The sequence below is a fragment of the Bacillus rossius genome (genome assembly GCF_032445375.1).
Source record: "Bacillus rossius redtenbacheri isolate Brsri chromosome 4 unlocalized genomic scaffold, Brsri_v3 Brsri_v3_scf4_2, whole genome shotgun sequence".
Classification (NCBI taxonomy): Eukaryota; Metazoa; Arthropoda; class Insecta; order Phasmatodea; family Bacillidae; genus Bacillus; species Bacillus rossius.
The window spans coordinates 208,132-230,343 of record NW_026962011.1 but is presented as its reverse complement, the minus strand read 5'-3'; the positions used below and the strand labels follow the sequence as shown (position 1 = coordinate 230,343).

The following is a 22,212-nucleotide window of genomic DNA, read 5'->3' as shown; positions in this document are numbered from 1 at the left end:
AAATGTGTGGGCGACAACATAAAATGCGAACAAGACCAAAAAGATCCAAGTCCTCTGAGCAAACACGTGCATCAAAAATGCGGGAAAAAATTGTGACATATTTCACGCATTGCATAGCCTTCTCCCTAGTATATAATGTCTTTAATCTACAAAAATAATTTTGCTCAAACACTATTTGTTTCATAATCTGTCTGTAAAAAAGTTACAACACGAAGTGCAAGAATGTAACATTTCATTCGTAGGCAAAACAAAAAGTGTCTGCAAACCATACACAGTGCCCAGTGCCCGAGTCTCAATTGCACTGACATACAAAAATATGTGGGCTATAATAAGGTATAGCTGCACCCAAACATCTTGTAGGGTAGTAAGAGAAAAAATGCTTATGAAAGAGGTGCAAATGTGCTCAACTAAATGTGCTCACAAAAGCAATCAGTCTGAAAGTGTGGGATCAAAAGTTCATGCTACCAAAACTAAAATATTAGCAAAATACAGCTACCCGAAAGCAAAGTTATTTGCATCATGCCATATCATGCATTTCTGTGCGCTGCGGCTACTGCTAAGGAGTTACTCTGCTTTTCACTGCTTCAAATGCATCGCTACTACACAACGCAAATGGCCAAGCCAGGTGCAGTACTGTTCACAAGCGAGGCACACTTCAGAAAAACACACTCATCAATCCAAGACTGTAAATCTTGCATAATGAGAACCTAGTTTATGAGGCTAAGTTAATGGCAGTGACACGAAATTGTATGCAAACAAATACTTTAAGACTAGGTCTCAGTTTGGTGCACAGTAAATAAGTCCCTCAAATAGCCCGAATCTTTGCTGTGAGTAAAAGGCGTCATAACCTTACTTGGTAATTTGCAGGCCGCCATCCTGGCCGGTGACGCATCCCAAGTCTCCATTACCATCAGGTCCGAAGTAGTTCTGGATCAGGTTCAAAGTCTTGTCCGGGAAATGCATGCTGCAACCACCTACCGCCGAGGCGGAACTCTGTCTGCCGCGGAGCAGCCAAGTTCCAGTCCAACGCTGCTTGTAGCCCAATGTTGACACCGCACCGCGCCCACAAAACAAAACAACAAGGCCTAATAGTTACAGTACTCACTCCACGCCTACGCCCCACAATAATGGTGCCCAGAGTAAATAAATAAAAAAAAAAGGCAAGCATATAACACAAGTCAGAAATAAATTAAACTAAAACTTACAATTGCAAGGATTAAAATTAATGAACAAATTAACGAAAATAAAAAGAATAAAGAAACAAGAGCGGTTTTAGGTGAAGACATGACTTAGTGGATGTATTCACATATGCAGATGTATGTGCATATGTGGATGTATGCGCATTTGTTAATGTCCCTACAGCACATTTGCTTCACAGCACTGCAGCTACTATTCGCTGTAATTTTCTTACTATTATCTTATCTTTCTGTGTCACTATATAGGCAGCATTACAGCAGTTAGTGAATTATAATTTAACTATTTAAATTACGCAATTCAACGGCTGGATGAAAAATGCAGTAATTTCTCGTAGGGGAAATCTTTGACACACATAATCTTTACTTGTATGAAATAATTTTAGACTCATATCATAAATGCGTATGTGCCCTAAAAAAAATTAGTTGTTTAATGGATTTTAAATTAATAAAAAAAAGCATGGCATCTATGATAAACCTGACAAAAAAAATTAAAGTTTTTCATAACTTGCTGCAAGAGAAAAATACTTTACTATGTGTTTAAATGTGCGTGTTAAATTTCGATGCAATTGATATAGTAATTTGTGAAATATAAGTTAAATTGTAAAATAAAGATTTCTAAAATAAACGTAGCTCTTTATCTGTAGTAAAGAGATAAGAGATTAACAAGATGTATAACTTATGAAAATGTCCAAGCATTTTGTATTAATCTTTGTGGAATAAATAGAATGGGTCTTTGTAATAGGTACTAATAAATAACTGATTAGTGCCACAATTAGTTTATTTATCAAATATATTATCATGTAGCTGCTTCTTGCTAATAATAAAAGAAAGAATATATATATGTAGAAATGAAAATGAACCTTTATTGTTTAAAAATATCTTGTAATGTAGTATGTATTTATAAAATAAACTAATTCTCTTATTGCCTAAAACTACATCTTAATTTTATTAAACTCATTTTAAATGACTTATAAATTTTGTAGGACAGAAATTTTTGAAAAAGAACTTGTCTTCTCTGATGCGAGAAGTGACATGAAGTAAGAATGCACTGTGTGTCCAGGGCACAGTACAGGCCACACCATCACCCATGAGCAAGCTGCAGTCGGGCCACGCAGCCACCATGCTGCAGCAGCTTATAGCTGAGGCAGACAACAAAACTGTGGTGTTCAGTGACGACCTGTCAGTGCAGACCAAGGAGCAGCACCTTCAAGGCCTGGCTGCTTGCCAGGAAGATGATGTGCTTTACAAGAATTGGCTCAGTGAGTACTGATCCACCCCGCCTTGCTAGGAGGATGACATCCTGTACAAGAACTGGCTCAGTGAGCACTGGCCCACCTCGTCTTGCTTGGAGGATGACAACCTGTACAAGAACTGGCTCAGTGAGCACTGGCCCACCTCGCCTTGCTAGGAGGATGACATCCTGTACAAGAACTGGCTCAGTTAGTACTGGCCCACCTCGCCTTGCTAGGAGGATGACATCCTGTGCAGGAACTGGCTCAGTTAGTACTGGCCCACTTCTCTTTGCTAGGACGATGACATCCTGTACAGGAACTGGCTCAGTGAGTACTGGCCAGTTCTTGCTAGGAGGATGACATCCTGTACAGGTACTGGCTCAGTTAGTACTGGCCCACTTCTCCTTGCTAGGAGGATGATGTGCTGTACAATAACTGGCTCAGTGAGTACTGGCCCACCACGCCTTGCTAGGAGGATGACATCATGTACAAGACCTGGCTCAGTGTGTACTGGCCCACCTCGCCTTGCTAGGAGGATGACATCCTGTACAAGACCTGGCTCAGTGTGTACTGGCCCACCTCGCCTTGCTAGGAGGATGACATCCTGTACAAGACCTGGCTCACTGAGTACTGGCCCACTTCTTGCTAGGAGGATGACATCCTGTACAGGAACTGGCTCAGTTAGTACTGGCCCACTTCTCCTTGCTAGGACGATGACATCCTGTACAGGAACTGGCTCAGTGAGTACTGGCCAGTTCTTGCTAGGAGGATGACATCCTGTACAGGAACTGGCTCAGTTAGTACTGGCCCACTTCTCCTTGCTAGGAGGATGATGTGGTGTACAATAACTGGCTCAGTGAGTACTGGCCCACCTCGCCTTGCTAGGAGGATGACATCATGTACAAGACCTGGCTGAGTGAGTACTGGCCCACTTCTCCTTGCTAGGACGGTGACATCCTGTACAGGAACTGGCTCAGTGAGTACTGGCCCACTTCTTGCTAGGAGGATGACATCCTGTACAAGAACTGGCTCAGTGAGTACTGGCCCACCTCGCCTGGCTAGGAGGATGACATCCTGTGCAGGAACTGGCTCAGTTAGTACTATCCCACTTCTCCTTGCTAGGAGGATGACATCCTGTACAGCAGTGGCGGATCCAGAGGTTCATCTCGGAGGGGGCACTCTAGGATTTCAGAGTAGCCAGAGAAAAAATGTCTTAAAATTACTAAATTTGTATTTAATCTACTCACACTACACATAACATCCAACCACCATATTTTATGATTCTACAAAAAATTCATTAATTATATTAAAATATTTTATTGGTTTCAGAAACAATCATTTTTGTCAGTAATATTAATGTAGCAGACAACGGGTTTTTCGGGGTGGGGGGTGGGGGGCACTTGCCCCTGGTGCCCCCCCTTGGATCCGCCACAGCTGTACAGGAACTGGCTCAGTGAGTACTGGCCCACTTCTTGCTAGGAGGATGACATCATGTACAGGAACTGGCTCAGTGAGTACTGGCCCACCTCGCCTTGCTAGTAGGATGACATCCTGTGCAGGAACTGGCTCAGTTAGGACTGGCCCACTTCTCCTTGCTAGGAGGATGACATCCTGTACAAGAACTGGCTCAGTAAGTACTGGCCCACCTCGCCTTGCTAGGAGGATGATATCCTGTACAAGAACTGGCTCATTGGTTACTGTTCCTCCTTTTCCCACTATGAAGATGACATGCTATACTATAACAGGTATTTTCACTCGATAGGTATAATAATAAAATGTATCCTTGATTGAGGGGGAGGGGACAGATAGTAGAGAGACAGAGAGGTACCTAAGACAGTCACGTACCATACACGTGTTGGTAAGAAGCTTTATCTAGCTGTCACAGCAAGAGGATAGAAAACCCTGTGTCAGATTTTGGCACTTTAACTTACATTCACAATATATATTTTCTTTTCTTTGCTGCATATAGTTTAAACTTATTAACATTACTCTAAATGTACAGGCAATTCCCATTAGTAATTTAAGAGTATGAAGTGAAAAACAAAGGTGTATTTGGTTGATGATGTGTAACATCTTAACTGTCGGTATACAGCATTTGGTAGGAGTAATTTCATGAATGGAACGGAAATCAAGAAATGTAAATATGTAACTACAGTACTGTTATCTGTGGCAGATGGCACGAACCAAAGTTAACAAAGCCAAAGGGAAACTGTGTTACATTCCAGGCTGGCCTGGCTAACCAACCCAGAATAGAAACTAGACAATTTCGAGAATGTTTATGATGATTATGTATTTTGACTTTAAACTTTAAAGTTTTATATTTAAGTTCGTATTGAGGGCGAGTTATTTTTTCATTAGTGTAATTTTTTTTCTGCTAGAATTTTTAAATAAAAGAAAATTTTGCGCAGTTTTTTGTTTTATAATGATTTTTTCAAAACAACGCATTGATCATATCTTACGTAACAGTTCCAGATGATATTTCACTCATATTCACTGTATCTCATCCAGACCCCCCACATCACATTCTGTGGGCCCCGTTGCTAGAAGTCATGATGCCCCCCCCCCCCCCCCTTCTTTTTCCAACCGATAAAAAAATTTTTTTTTTACCTTTATGAATATTGTTTTAGTTTTTTTTTTTTTACCGTTTCAAAAATTATTTTTAAAACACATTAAAACTAGTTTTAAGTCAGTGTTTTGATTGTCAACGTAAATTGATTTTGAATAATGGCAAATATATGAGTGTAAGTGTTCTGCACTGTGGTTTTGTTACTCACAGTTGTAGATTCAGACACGTTCTGTACGCACAGCATATTCCGAATAATATTACTATGGTGTAATATTTCATCTGTAACTAAATTTAGGCCTTACTGTTTAATTGTTTTCTATGATTTATTTAAATTTGTCTACTTTTTTGGTTTTAAGTTTTTTCTTTCTTTCGCAGGCCCCCTAGACCCATGGGCCCCGTTGCCATAGCAACGGTAGCACCGGCCATGTGGGGGCCCTGAGCTCATCACTCAATTATAAACAAAATGGAAGTCCCTTAATTAAGTTTTTAAATAAGGTAAAATATCCCACAGAATTGTCCCAGTGGGGTGGGAGGGTTGACAACGATCACTATGAATTGGTGCCGATGCTTGGGGTAAAATTTCTAGTTAAATACAGTCCAAACGAAGATAAAAAAAATTCACTTAAAACTTGAGCTGACCCTGACCAGCAGGCTAAATTATTTCTTCATGTATTTCTCAAATCATTTTGTGAGTTGCAGATGATGCAACAGCATGCAGTGATAATCGAACAACAGCTAGTTGAACCATAAAGATGTCTTGCCTTACAAAGGTGAAAAGCAACCCCATTCTTCCCAATCATAATATAGAACCAGACACATGACCATATAAGGAAAGTGTGTTCCTAACATTTGTTCTCTTAAAATTTGGAAAGTATGGCTCATCCTGATCCGCTGCCGAGACAGTGCCCAGTGAACATTATTCTCCACTGCTGTGCATTTATGCACCTATGCATTGGGTTTTTCCCAACAACACACTAACTTGAAGCGTGAAAAATAACTTACTGGCGACAGGGTGTTGTGCCCATGTTTTTCCTGTGTCTTCCTTTCTTTATAAACCTTTTAGAATTTCACAACCTCACTAACCAGAAGATGCTTTAAATTGTGAAAATATAATTAATATACATATTGATTTTCTGACCAAACAGTTTATAGGAAAAATAATAATAAAAAACTACATTCAACAGGGTGTCCGGCGACCTGGAAAACCTGGGAAACCTGAAAAAGTCAGGGAATTTTGGTGGTCAGGGAAAAGTCAGGGAAAAGTCAGGGCAAATTGTGAAAGTTCTGAAAATTACCAAAACCACTAACCACTCGCTTATCATGAAGGTTTTTCTTAAAGTTTTACAGAATACATTCTTTAGTTTTACTATTTTACAAATCAAATCATATTTAAACTAATGTTTTCCTTTACGTATCTGGACTTGCGACATATAAGCGTGCTGCTTTCATGAAGTATATAAATACCTACCGTATGTATGACATGCATACCGTATTTTGATGATAATACCGCACCCAACGTTAGGAAGGGGGCAGATAATACCATAGATTGTAAACTTGTAAGCTACTGTTCATAGTTAGTCTGGCTAATATATTGCTGCTGTACCATATTTTGGGTTCAACATACCATACTTTTGGCGGTTCTCGAGTGTAGTTACCGAAGCTGGCCGAACCGACCACCGGCGCTATTACTACAGTTTCTTCTGTTTCTTTACACGTTTTGTCAGTTCTCTCAGATTGCCAAACATAATTTTCTTTGAAAGATATGAATATTATTTTGGAAATTTTTGTACTCTAGTCATAGCCAAAATACTTACGAATTTTATTGCTGTGATCTTAGGAAGTTACAGGGATGGAAACTGGTCAGTAAAATTAGTAAAAGTCAATTTTTTTTGGCAAAGTCAGTATTTAGTCAGTAAAAATGAGAAATGGTCAGTAAAAGTCAGTTTTTCTGTAGTTTTACCTTTGTTTTTTTTTTTTTTTCTAAGAAGACATGTTTGGACCAATGCAGTAAGTACACATACCTATCAATGCCCAATGAAGCATATCTGAAGGCTTTTTAAGTGCTCTTATGCTTAATAATGGAAGTACTGAAGTCTTGAGCACAATGATTCAATCAAAAACAGAGCATTGGGTATAATAGGACAAAGTATTGATTGGATCATTGTACTAGGACTTTAATAGATTTATATAAATGTTAAGATGGTGATTTTGTTCCTTTTGTTGTTGCAGATGGATTCAGTTTAGTGGATGGAAATTGTTACAGTGATATTTTGAATTTTGAATCTGAACCATGGGGAAGTGTAGCTTTCGCTCAGATTGGCTGAAAAAGACTGATAAAAATGGTTATTGTGTTTCGGAGTGGGAACGCAAAGTGAATGAAGCAGAAATGTTTTGTTTGGTTTGTTCAAAGACTTTCAATATTACATGGGGTTTGAAGCAGTTGAACAACATGCAGTAAATAAGAAACACAAAGAACAGTGTAGACTGATACTTTCAGCATCACAGCTTCACTTGACTACAGCACGCCCAAGTACTAGTGGTTTTAGTTTGTCAGGTGTAACAGAAACTATTCAGTTATATGATGTTAGGGAAGTTGCTTCAAGAGCAGAACTGATTTGGGTTTTGAAAGCTATTTCTGCTGGTTTTTCATTTGCAGCATCATGTGAAAACATCCGTGAAACTTTTGAAGCCATGTTTCCTTCTTCTGTTCCAAAAGATTTTTCTCTTTCTTGGACCAATGCTCGATACTTAACAACAGATGCTCTTGCTCCGTATTTCAAAAAAAAAATGCTAGAAGATATGGATGGGGAGTATTTTACTTTATGTTATGATGAGACAACCAATAATGCTTCCATGAAAGAACTACAAATTGCAGTCAAGTATTGGTCAAAACAAAAAGAGAGAACAGTTGGCATCTGCAGACATTTTATTTGGGAAAAGCAACAGCCAGTGATATTTATGTGAAATTAAGTGAAGCATTGGATGGTGCTCAGCTCCCTCGTGCCAATTTGTTAATGCTCAGTAATGATGGCCCTAATGTAAATAAATCTGTTACTCGGCTAATGAACGATTCTCTTGTTCTTACGAAAAGAAAAGTGATGGTAGACACAGGCACTTGTAACATACATATTGTACACAATGCTTTCCGCAGTGGTATTTTGGAGTTTGGAGATGATGCTTCTAACCTCGTCTTTCTTGTTCATGATTTTTTTGATGGCTGGCCTGCTCGTAGAGAGAATTTTGCAGAAGTTCAGACGGATGTGAATGTACCTCATCACCATTTAATCTAACATGTTTCATCAAGATTGTCTTTGGAGAGTGCAGGTGAAAGACTTCTTGAGAAATGGCCTGCTGTCATCAAGTATTTAATGGATTACATTCCTAAATATAAGAGTCATTTAATGAAGTCATTCAAATACAAGAGTATTGTGCGACTTTTGAAAGACAAGACTATGAGAGCTGAAGTAATATTTTTTTGTAGGTAGAAGTGCTGGTTTATTTACTAATTTTACTAGGAAATTTCAAAAAGAAGAGCCTTTGGTTCACATCATGTACGATGAACTGAAAACTCTTGCTAGAACAGTAATGAACCATATTTGCAAACCATCAGCTCCATTTTCTGTAGAAGCTTTCAGTTTTGAGCATTATTTACCATTGAAAGAAATATGCTGTGGCAATGGTGTGCATGAAGAACTGAAGAAAGTGAGTGAGAAGGAGAGGGAGATATTTATGATGCAAACTAAAAAGCATTTTACTGCTTCATATAAAGACATTTTCATGAAATAGTCCTTGTTGTCCAAGCCTCTTCTTAGGCATCTACAGTGTTTGTCTCCACCAAACCGTGTCAAAGAGGGAAGTCTCAAAGAAATAGTGAAAGTGGCAAGATCACTTCCATTTGTTGCCGAAGATATATGTACTTGCAGATGAGTGGAAATTGTTGGCGCTGGAGGAAGATGAACCTGGTAGCCAGAAAAGCCGCATAAATGTGTACTGGAATCAGTTCTTTAAGAGGAAAAATAATTCTGAAGATGTGAAATTCCCCACAGTGATGAAAGTAGTGAAAGCTGCTTTGTCACTTTCACATGGAAGTGCAGATGTTGAAAGAGGTTTTTCACGGTCTGGGCAAATTTTGACGTGTGATAAAGCTAATATGTCAGAAAGAGTTCTGGATGCTCATCAGCAGGTTAAAGGTGCACTCCATCAGGTATACGATGATAACGTCCATCTAGTACACATAACTAAGGAGTTCCTGAATTTGACACGTACTGCACATGTTCGGTACAAACAGTACTGTGAAGATCAGCAGAAAATTATGGAACAGAAACAGAAAGTTAAAGAGGAAGAAGAACACCGAATAGCAGTCGAGAGAGACCTCCAGCAACAGTTGAAAACAGAAAAAGTAAACATTGAAGAAGAAGAAGAAGAGGCAACACTGAAGAAGTTAAGATCTGAAAGCAAGAGAAGAGAAGCGTTGCTGATAGGTTGTTGAAAGATGTACTCAATGAGAAGGATATGGTGGCTGCTAGTGTGGCCCAAGCTATGCTGGAAAGTGTAACAAAAGTAAGGGAGGAGACAGGGGAAAAAAAAAAACATGCTGATAAAGTACAGTGGTCTCTAGAGAAAAGAAAGTCAACTCTTATTACAAGTTTTTTCAACAAAAAACCAAAAATCTTTCCTCGTGAAATAATTTTGGATGTAACTGCAATATTTTTTATATGGTATTTGTGCAATTTTAATAAGTTAAAGTAAAATGTGTGTATGGTTACATTTATTGCTAACAGTGTTTGTATCAATTTAAGTGCAATATTACAAAAATTAAGATTATTTATTTAGTAATAAAGTGTACTATATTGAAAACAATGTAACTAGACAGATTTAATTAAATTAGTGTGTGCTGTAATATTATGATTATTGTGAATGGTCAGCGGTGTTGTAACTAATGCAATTTAATATTATTCAGTATGCTTTAATTTAATGGACATTGTTATAAAGACATAGCATGTAACAAGTTTTGTTTTGATAATGTTGTAACATCTGCAAACTGATAAGTTTATGAAAATGTTTGTAACAATCCAGTTTGTGAACTTTATGACTATGTAAATAGTATTATAAATTTTATTTGTATGATTAAAATTTTTGAAACGTTTAAAAGTGCGAGTTGGCTGGCTATGGGGATAATGGAAGCCAGAAATTTGTACATTTTTTCTGCATCTTTGATGCACGGTAAAGTTTAAATAAGTTTGTACTTAGTCAGTTTTCCTCTCCTTGTTGGTCAGTAAAGTCAGTTTTTTTTCCTTGTTCCAGTCAGTAAAGTCAGTAATTTGAGCTAGTCAGTTTGTTTCCATCCCTGAAGTTATAAAATGTAGCATTGTTTATTGCGAATTTTCAGCGGTCTTTCTGCTAGATTTTATTGGAGCTGCGACTAGGCCTCTACAATTTCGGTGAATAATGTCTAATTTCAAGAAAACATCGTTCAATCCGACATGGCTACTTGACCCAGCATTTAGTTGGTGCACGGAAGTGCCGGACGATGAATTAAATTTTTTTTTTGTAAATTATGCAAGACTGTCGTTTCCCTCAGTAATATGGGCGAACAAGCTCTTTCAAGCCACATGAAAGACCAAAAACACCAACATGCAAATAATGCAGTGAATTCTTCCAAGTCAGTTGGTATTTTTTTCAAATTGGTTACTGTTGTGTCTAAAGTTACCACAAGTAAATTCAATGGACAAGTTGCCGATGGACAAGCCTCTAATGAACAACTTCATTCGTCAGGTAACGTCAAATCATCTCAAAGCTATTTGTCACATAATAGTGATATGCCTAGTAGATCCTAGTCTGTGAGTTCTTGAGGTGTTGAACAATATTTCAGGAAAGACAGTGTTACAAAATCAGAAATTTTGTGGTGTTTGAATGCCATTATGCAGCATTCTTCTCTTAGGTCTGCTGCCAATAGTGTATCTTTATTCAAAATAATGTTTCCAGATAGTGAAATAGCTGCAGGAATGCAATTACAGAAAACCAAATTAGCATACACAATTGTGTCAGGCCTTACTCCTTACTTTCAAAAGGAAATGTTAAATAATGTTGTTGACTGTCATCATATTGTTCTTGCTTTTGATGAAAGTTTAAACAAAGTTGCTCAAATGCAACAAATGGATATTTACGTCAGATTCTGGGACAAAGAAAAGGAAGCTGTTGCTACACGATATTACAGCTCTGCATTTCTGGGTCACACAACTGCAAATAATTTGTTACTTTAATTTAAGAAATCTCTGAAAGATATCAATCTGAATTTTTCTGGAAAAATTTTCATTTTTGTCTGGAAAACCTGAAAAAGTCAGGGAATTTTTCTATCCTGGTTTGCTGGACACCCTGTTCAACTGTATATAAAATCTAACCAAAATAAATACATAATTAATATTTAATCACATAATACCATAAATATGATTAACAAATCAGACTTTCCTTTCATATTTTTATTATTTCAGTCATTCTGTACTACTTATGTTAACTTAACGATCCACTGAAATGCAGGTAGCACGTGAGTGTCTGCATTCCTTTTTTAAATTTTATTTTTTAATGTTTTCCTTCCCTAGCATGACTTCCACACTTAAAACCCGTGTTCTTCTTAATGCTGGGCAAACAGCCTCTATAATTAACGACAAGGGAAGGCAAAGTTACTTTATTCAATTGCTTCTTTACTAATAAAATGAATATGATGACTTACTGTAACAGAGTTAGCCGTATATATTTCATCAAAGATAACACTTTTCTTTAGAGAATAGTCAAAATAAAAATGTTTGTTAAGTAAAGAGAAAAGAAAAAAATAACAATGATTAGATGTGTTTCTCCAAAAAAAAGCAAAAAAAAAAAAATTGGCCAGTGAACTCCATTTTCTTAATTAGCAGTTTACATAGTCTTTCTGATTACAATCAAAACAAATTTATTCCTTTTTTGCAGGTGAGTACATTTGTGATATTTTTGTTTGTAGCCAATTTCATTGTCTGAAAGTCATGGTATTTTGACTGAAAATAAGCTGGTGTAAAACTGTAAAAAGATAATTCACACTTTTGAACTTGGCTGATACTGTGTGCCGGACGTGTGCTTCAGAGAGCTGGATGCTCTCAGTGAAAGTCACTGATTAGCGCAGGGTTCTGGCAGTGGTGCATCTCCCAAGAACTCAGTTTCAAAAAAACCCACAGGGTGGTCTGGTGAGCAGACAGAGAATATAAATGAGATTCGAACCTGGAAGATCCCAGACTGGAAAACCCTATGCGCACACGAGAACAGGCAGTGATAAAAACAAAAATAATAAACAAACATACTGTTGGAAAAAAAATGTACAAAATTTAAATCAACAAATTTATTGATATAAAAAATGTTGCCATCATCGATTAGTTTAATAAAATAATGTCACTCCGACACCAACTGATTTCAAGATATTTTTATTAATGCTTGTAAAAAATTCACTGTCATTGTGGCAGCCATCTTGCGACCACACAAAAAAGTACATGCAAAATTTACAAACACGTTGCACATAACCTCAACAAACACATTGACTTTTCGCAGGTACCAAAAGATGCAGGTTAATTTATAAGAAAGTTCATTCGGATGTCCCGTGGTTATTCACGAACTCACGGTACCGCCAAAGACTCAGTCCTTGGAACGACGACCAAAAAGAATATTAATGACTGTCAATATTCTAGTTGAAAAAAGTCCAAAAATGAAAAGAAAAAAAAAAGGTTGATCTTGCTTGGTGGCGCCTGAACCACAGCCGCGAAATGCTCTATACACTCACATATTTTAATAACTGAGCCCTCGCCCTGCCGCGACCTACTTGGTACTTTGTCCAAACAAAGACTCAATTTGCTAGCTTACAACTACTTAACATTCTGCAGCAGAAACGCAGGTGCGAGCTCTCACCGCCCAGTCACAAAATTGCATTTAAAAACAACCAGCCAATCATGGTGCATGGCAACAGTGACCTGATAATTCAAACATTTTTTCCCACAGTATCTGAACTCTCTTTCTCATCTCACGCAACCGGCTGCACTATTACATCGACTTTCCGGACAAAAAACCGTAGCCAGAAAAAATATACACAGAAGAAATTGGATTGCTATTTTTCTTTACGTACAAAGACACACAAGCAATATTTAAAATAATATATCAAAGCACATAAAAACTTTATTTAACCACCAAATACATAAGAAAGAAGATATAAGGTATTATTTACCACAAAATTATCAAATTGTTAAAGTAAATAGTAAAGCATGAAGGAACATAAACTATGATCATAAAACAAATGTTAAATACATAAATGCTTCTTAGAAAAAATAACAAGCTGTTAATTAACGAAAACTAACATTAGCATTTGCAATAAGACAACATAGTACATTGTAAATTTATCTATTTACCAAATGGAAAGGGCAGTAACCTGGGTTGCTATATATGGATACTCACGCATGTCTGCCATTATTTCGAGGTTACTGAAACTTTCACCTAGACCATGGTTACGTTATTCCATTCATCTGACTTCTGTTCCATTCACTAAATTAATCCTACCAAGTGCCGTATACCCAGATGCTTAGATTTTTTTTTTAAGTTATTTGATAAGTTTGTTTTCCTGTGGAAGCTATCTACATGGTCCCAATGACTGTTGCAAGTGTTAAGCTAATGAGGGAAGCGCCCTTGGCGCAGTCGTTCTGGTCAACTCACAGGTCCTGCTCAAGGGATGTGAGACGAAGGGTTACGTGATCGTCAGTGCAGCCAAGGCAGAGATCCTACAGCGTGTGCACCGGCCCGTGTGGAAGGAGCGCAGCCTCGTGTCCAAGACCACCTGGGTGGGCTGTCTCGAGTGCATGCAGTACTACGCAACCGTCAGCGCTGGAGAGAGCGACTATCTGGACGGTACGCAACCACTGTGCTGTCCCAACATGTTATACCAGGATGGTACCAGACTTGCACTTCTGTCCCAACAATGTTATACCAGGACAGTATGGCATCTGCTCTGTTGTCCCAACAAACTCATACCTAGATGATGAGGCTTGTCAGGCTAGCCTAGCAAAAATTAGAGTGAGTCGCTGAGGAATGATTCTAACAGAGTTAAACAGCAGAGTAGATATAAGGTAAACAATGGCAAAGTCTGAGAAAAAGGCACATCTAAACTGGGTAATTAAATTTACTGCCCAATTGTACATGAAATTGATATCCACCAGTGGTAAGGCTAGTATGTAATAGACTAAATTTTCATATAACTAGAATACTGCAGCACATAAAAAAGGTTAATGCTTGACCTGAACAAGATAAATATATATACAAGACATACATTGTAAAAATAATTATAGGGAAAATTCTATAATGATGATTATAAAATATTACAGGGGCATAAATGTAAAATTATGTAACTCAAGTATTGAAAAACAAACTATTTTGTGGGTACAATGAAAAATTAATACTGAACATTCATAGCAATGATAAAATACTCAAAAAGTCTATTTAAAAGTTCAACTTCACTAAGAACCATATTTCCTTAAAATACTGGCCATTGATTTGAAAATAAGTCCATGCTGCTTCCAAGAAATAGAAGCATAAATTGTTTTCCCCACAGTACAAACAGGCAGTGTTGCGGCAGTTAGGACGAAGTTGATTGAAACACTCAAGTTTTTCAAAAGTCTCACCATGTTATTTAATATTCGCAGCTAAGTTCAAAAGTAATGTAAAAACAATTCAAAACCAATTTTCAACCAAAAATTCCACACAGGCTGTTACAAAAACCAGTTACTTGCACTGTGTGATATGCTGGGATAAAATGTGCCTATAGTTCGACTAAATAGCTTTGCGTCTGGTACTATCCATTTTGACACTCTAAAATTCTCAAAATGTGGCAGATTTCTTCCAAACAAAATTCATGATAATGTTCTTACTGCACAAACTCTCACAAAATGCTAAAGACAAGCGCAAATGACAAAGTTATTCATGTCGTACTATAGTTCCATCAAGTATGATGCAACAACCAACCAAACTGCTCAGAAATGGCCAAACGCACCTGGCTGTGTGCTCACCACACTTCCAAAATGGCTCAAACCAAATTAAATGCTTGAGAAAAGGAACTACTAGTGAAATAGTTAAGCATATCTAAAATTCGCACTCATAGCAAAACATAGCGCAAAAATGGTTACTTTTCGTTTCAACAAACCAAAGTAAACCTGGCTTTACTATCAAATTATGCATCTTGTGTAAGCAAGTGAACAGTCAGCTCGCATATACAGTCCAATTTATGGATTTAAAATTTAGAAGAGGCCTTACTTTCAAATAAGGGCATTGCTGCAGCCCCTCACCAGGCACTCGTAGAAATCCCAGTCCGGGCTCCCTTGTAGCTGGAGGCTCAAGTCCAGGTTCCCTCGTAGCTGGTTGCTCAAGTTTAGGCTCCGTCGTAGCTAGAGGCTCAAGTCCGGGCTTCCTCATAGCTGGAGCTCTAGTCCAGGTTGTAAAGAGGGCGAGTGCAATGCCGACCAGCTTCGGCGGTCGCTGGGGTAGAACCGGCTCGCAGTGAAACAGAGTTTTTGCCTCGCTGTGCTGAGGTTGATGGTGGCACACCCAAGCACCCAGGAACAGAACCAAACAGGCACGATAATTACGGTATGGACACATAAAATGTTGTGCAACACTAATACTCAATATTATCTTTGAATGATTTGTGTAATGGGAGTTCTGCCGGTAATTACTCTTGGCTCAGTTTGCTAAACCTCACCAAGGTAAATCACGACGGAAGACTCCGGGATCTTAGGTTGAATAGCATTGCTTTGTTGTATTCAAAAGTGAGAAAGAGGAAATATGCCGACTGGGAAAACTACCGAACAAAAGTTGATAACCTGTTAAGAATTTATATAGATAAGAAATTAAATATAAAGGTTAGGTAATTGCAACATAAAATATACACTGATATCGGGTCAGCCATAACAAAACATATTTATTTAAAACACAATAAAGAGTATTAATTGAGTATTTGTACAGTCAAAACAAAAATGGGGCCCCAAAAAAAATATTATTACTTAGTTACATATTCACAACAATTATTACTTAGTTACATTTTCAAAATACTTATTACTTAGTTACATTTTCAAAATAATTAACGTAAATTTAAGATACAGAAAGAATTAAAATATTGCTCAGGAATTAAATGTAGATTACGATGCCAAAGGGGTAGTTTGATGAAATAGTCAATGAAATTGCAAGATACGCGTGGCCGAAACAGGTTAACTACCCATGCTGCATGCTTAGGATTTAGTCGTCGAAAACTTTCCTGGGATATTTGTTGGCGGCTCCCATCGCCGTAGAACCACGGGACAAGCCCTGGGGTGCCCAGATGTTATGGGCGAAGCTTATGGATCACGCCTCAGGCATGGGGCAGCGAGAGGTCGCCAACACCCGGACCGCTAATGCGGTAGTAAATACACAACTTTCGACATGGATGTCGATGGATACGTGACGAGCACAAAAATTTTTAAGTCTACATTATGGCTGACAAAAACAGAAAAGGAAAGTACTACCTTTTCCTTTTCAATATGAAAATGACCATAGATATGACAATACGTAGAGATGAGAAACTTAAAATGTTACACTTTCCTGCACTTAAGTGCAATAGCTCAATAATTAATCTTAACCACAATATTAATATAAACAAAAGGAAAAATTAATTTATGATGTTTAAAGTCTTTTGAAGTCCATATGTTTTTCTTTTAAATCCACAAAGCTTAACAAAGACATAAATATACTTTAACAAAAAAAAAAGATTTTTATACAAAAACAATTATTTCTTACAAATAGATACTTAAAGTAATAATAACTTCATTATACTTTAAATAAACAAAAAGTAAAAAAAAACAATTAGGTATTGCAAAAAGATATAATAAAAAGTAGCCTCCCAGTTTGCATTTAATTAAACAACATATATAAGCAATAATGGGCGCATGCCCACACAACAAGTGCACAACGGCACACACTCCCCCCCTCAAAGCACACCACTCTCTTAAAAAAAATATTTCTTTTTATATGGCAATCTATAAAACTTAAATGCACGAGAATGCAAAACATCAATATACGAGAGGTATCAAAAGATCAAAATATTAATTAATAAATTTGTGTGTAGATGCAGATCAGAACAGAACAGAATGGTGATACGACTAGGTTGTTAATAACCTGAATAATAGACATATTAAGAAATGGATTAGCAATGTTTGAAAACATTAAGTAGCTAAAGTTACAATTAACCTTTGGGAGTTGTATGGTAGATAAAGATAAGTTTGACTTACCGAACCAAACATCTTAAAGAAAGAACCAATGAAATCACAATGAGTGACGAACAAGTGGTAATGACGGAGTTAGTGGTGGAAACGAATGACCACGAATATGTTTTTGTCAACCAGATTATGGTAGACCTTGATTTTGTTTTGCGAAAAGTATGAGTAAAAGTACTCTTCCTATTAAGGATTTTTGGAGAATCACAGGATCAATTTTCTGCTATTCTCAAGTAAACACAGATGAAACAACAGACAATGCACCATGAGGAATATACACATCTACATCAAAATGGGGACTACTCACCCCTTCACATTAAAAATACTTAAATGCTTACACAAGTGAGCTAAACCAAAAAATCTCTGTCTCGGAATCGACATAAATTAGCTAAATGTAGGATTATCACATACCTACGAGAGACCAATCTCAAAGCTAAAGAAGAACGAAAACGAAGACGAAGACCAAAATACGAAAAGGACGAAGAAAATGAATGTGCAATCGAAGAAACAAGCAGGACAGAAGGGTGGTACAAATACTCAGGACCGCCAGTACATACTACAACAAAAGAGGACCATACCTCATATAAAATGCCCGTCGGCTTATTCAGAATAGTGGGGACTCCTTACCCCTACTTATTCAGCTAAATGGGGGGTCTTCTACCTCCTCCATATTAACAAAATTGGGGATTCTCTACCCCTTGCTTATTACAAAATAATTGGGGATTCTCTACCCCTACTTAAATCCTGGTCACTAAGATCCTGTTCTTATGATACCGCTCTGAAGACTGCAGTTCAAACACACAACATGATAAAATAAAAAAAATTTTAAAATAGATGAATACCTAATCAAAGTTTAACAATACTTATATTGACAATACTGATCAAATACGAAAGAAATATGAGCCACAAAAAAAAAGAAAAAATTCTAAAATGCTTACTCAGCAACAACACAAAATTGAAAGAAAAATAAGAAAACGGTCGTCCAAAGGTGAATGACTAAGTCCCATACCTTAGACACTCAAAAGATAATTTAGCACCTGCAAAAGCAAGCTTGACCACTAACGACAACAAAGAAAATTTAACATCACAAAGTTAAGAGTCAGCAAAAGTTACGTGAATAAAAACTAACTGCCTGCAATTTATTCAAAGAAAAATTTTAGAGAAGAAATCTAAGTTGAAACCATACCTTACAATGAAAAATGTGCCACTATACAACAGTCTCACCAAGCAGAACTCCACTACATAAATTTCACCAGAGATGGCTGAAACGGTGAGTCGCAGCAACACCGAGCCGAAGCCGCAACCACCCTAGCAAACTCCATGCAGCAGACACCCCACTGGAGAGATGTCATACAGCAACAACCCTAGTACACAAATCAAAAACAAGAACAGTATCTAAGTTTAAAACAAAACAAACCTGCAAGAAATTGAAGACTGATTAGGTGGATAAAACTACACTGTGTAATGTGTGGAAAACATGTGCAATAGCTGTGTCGTGTGGACAGATGTACAAGACACACAACACCTACACAACACCCCACATCCCCACATGAACCTACACACACATAACCTACAAAACAGAAATTTCAAAAAGTATATGTTTTGGATGACAAGACAAAAAAAACAAAACCCAAATACTAAAATGTTATTTTAAAAGATGACACTAGCAAGACAAACAAAATATAAAAGCAATGAATCAAAGTTAGCACTCAAAAAAAATTAATTATTTAAAAACAAATAAAATCACAAAACGTTATTAATCTAAAATGAAACTATTATTATAATGAGTGATTGGATCTTCCATGGCAGATATATGGTTTGATAAAAAAAATGACTGAGGCTTGCAAAAATGAAAAGTGCTGGTGAAGCCTAAACACTTCTCAACAGGACTTGGCACTGGCTCATGGCTCTGGCTCAGAGGACCTGCCTAAAAAAAAACAAGTTTGCTCACTGGCTAAACTTGACCAAAGTCAACAACACAATTTAAAAACACAACCCAAATATCGTCTGGAAGTCACTTACTCCCAGAATAGAAAATTACATACATACAATACATTAAATCTATAAAACTTTTATAATAGTGCTTAAAGAAAAGATTCAAAGGGGAAACGACAAAATACTAACAGAAGAAATCCACTAACCTTTAACTGCATCTCACTGAAACAAAATAATTAAAACAAAACAAATGCAAAATAATGACATTCAAACCAAGACTAACTATAGGCTCAAGAAGAATAAATTTAAATGACCAAAAAAAAGCTCAATAGAAAAATATTACCCAAATACTTGATTCAAAAATAAATATACTGCAAATTAAATACTTATAAAACAATACCATAATATTAATGAAATTTAGGTTACCATAACCTCAATTATTAAACTGTGCAATGAAAAGCACTAGAACACACAATAAATGAACATGTTAGGAAAACTGCAAAATGTCTCTTGTAAGAAATTAATAAAATACATACCCAAGATGACCTATAACAAAACATGGGCAGAAGAAACAATATTAAGAAGATTAAAACAACCTGCTGAAAAAAGGAATTATTAAACGACGGCAACAAAATACGAAAATATACCTATCATGGTTAGATTATGGAAAACGTGCCCCAAATGGTGATATACGAAGAGTGAACAAAACGACAATTATTAAAAATTCACTGAATAAACCACAGACTTTTCAACATATGGCAATCTGCAAAATAAGATTATAAACATTGAAATTTTATGAAAATGAGAAATAATATGCAAACAATTCTCTCACGAACAAAACTTGCAACAATATTTAATTCAAATACCTTTTAAAATTATATTAATAAAGAATATGCAAATAATGAAATTAAAAATGACAACAAATTTTATTGGTTAACAGGAATAAAATATTAAAACCCTAAAACAGATTTATGACGAAATTCAACGACAATTACCAAACATAACCTCAATCTTACAAACAAAATAAAAAAAACAGTGTTGAAATTAATCTAGTTGTTACACCAAACCCTAAATTATGTGAAATGGACACAAAAAACTCATGAAAACCAAACATGAAGATGATAACAAAATAACTTGTACGAAAATACATACCCCAAATACCAACTAATAACCACATGATTACTTGAACATAAAAATTCAAACTAAGAAAACCCTATAACCAAACTTGTTCCCCAGAAATAATATATTAAAAAAAATTAAATGTTGCAACAACTTAAAAACTAGTACCATGGTTTTTTATTTACTTATTTTTATGACTCGAGTTCAAAAGTTACAAGGGACTCAAAGACTAGGACACATGGGTGATCAGTCCACGATCAACTGAGTCAAGGACCCAAATAACGAAACAACGCCAACAGTTGGACACAAGGTTAGGCTGCAGCTCCTATACAATGCACACTTAAACTGAAGACCACAAATTATACTTAAAAGGAATACTTAGGGCCGGTTTTATGACCTCCGGCTAAAGTTCCGGCTAAAATTTAACCGCAGGCTAGCTGTTATTTCGGTTTTATGACTCCCTGTTAACGTCTACCTTCCAGTTAAAGTCCCGGCTAACCTAGCGGGTGGATGAACCGGCCGCTAGCTGCTTAACCGGAGGCTAAGCAACAGAAAATAAAATGGCGATGTATCAGGCGAGGTTAGTTGTTGTTAGTGATGATGACTATTTGAGGAATTCTATTGAATATTTGCAGGATGCGATGGAATAATTTATTACTAAATGTAAAATGCTTCGCTTTCGTCAAAGTTTTATTAAAAATTTCATGGCATGAAAGTGTAGTCACGCTTTTCTATTCTCGTCGAGTCGTGTATTATTATTTGACTTTAATTGATCACGAAGTACATAAATGTATGCTATGTATATAAACTTAATGTTCCTGCTTAAGAATATGTGTAAATAAGTGAATTTTTAATTGCAAAACGAGGGTTATTATTACCGGTAGGTACCTACAAAATGCGTGTTTTCGTGGAAGTTGTATCTGTGAATTTTTATTCGTAATACAGTGGACATATGCCGGGAATGAAATGCACTTCATACGACTTCAGCCGTGGTTATAATTCAATGAATACAATTGAATGTGAAAATAAATGTTACCCAATTATCCCTTCCCTATCTTACAAACCATTAGGTACTTATTTTCTACCTGCCACGCAAGTGCAAAACGAAAACAGCACTGGAATTATTCTGTTTACCGTATCCAAGTTTATCCCTTGATCCTATCGGCATGACCCTTTATATGTTGGTCTTGTTTTACATTATACTTGCTGTTTTAATTTAGAATGTTGAAAAATCCTGTACACAACACAAAATACCTAACATATCACGATGCAAACAAATTATGTCAGGTCTTGTAAAAATATATTTCTTTCGTATACATTTTACAATCATAATTATTTCCCCAGTGAATATATCTAGGATCTCTCGACCTACTAAATTAAAACAGCAAGCATCCTATACCACAAACTAATTCCATCAGGATCGGATTAATTTGGATACGTGATACGAAACTATTAGTACAAAAATGAAACCTACACCAGTGAAATGAAAATCGACAAGTATTTTCCCGAAACGGGTTCTATATTATTTGATTATGAAATAAATTTATGAAAGAAATAAATGTTCTCTAGCAAAAATGTCATCCCTGTTTATTTGTTGGTATAGAATTACTTCGTTAGTTTTGGCTTAATATATAACCTAACAAAATCATGAGTTCCAATACAAGAGTAAAGTTGAAAACACACGGTTTTGAGTCGTAAATTGTAATTTTATGGTTTAATACAAAGCAGGTTTGACGTCAAAGTAGTTTTTGGTTAATTTAATTATATCTGTTGCAAGATAAAGATCGCGGCATATTTCTTTACTGCAGCTGTAAATATTCCGAATCACAATACAAACAAACAGCTGACTAACATTCTACCAG

The 22,212-nt window shown here is 36.5% G+C and overlaps 1 protein-coding gene across 4 annotated transcripts in view; it reads left to right on the top strand.

The window, feature by feature from the left end:
- Positions 1-22,212, top strand: part of LOC134541952 (protein hobbit) — a 440,842-nt gene that overhangs the window by 293,387 nt on the left and 125,243 nt on the right. For all 4 annotated transcript variants that reach the window (XM_063385710.1, XM_063385709.1, XM_063385711.1 and 1 more), the window contains 2 exons: positions 2,257-2,455; positions 13,698-13,907. In XM_063385710.1, coding sequence (XP_063241780.1) covers positions 2,257-2,455; positions 13,698-13,907 — 409 coding nt within the window. The remainder of the gene's footprint in view (positions 1-2,256; positions 2,456-13,697; positions 13,908-22,212) is intronic.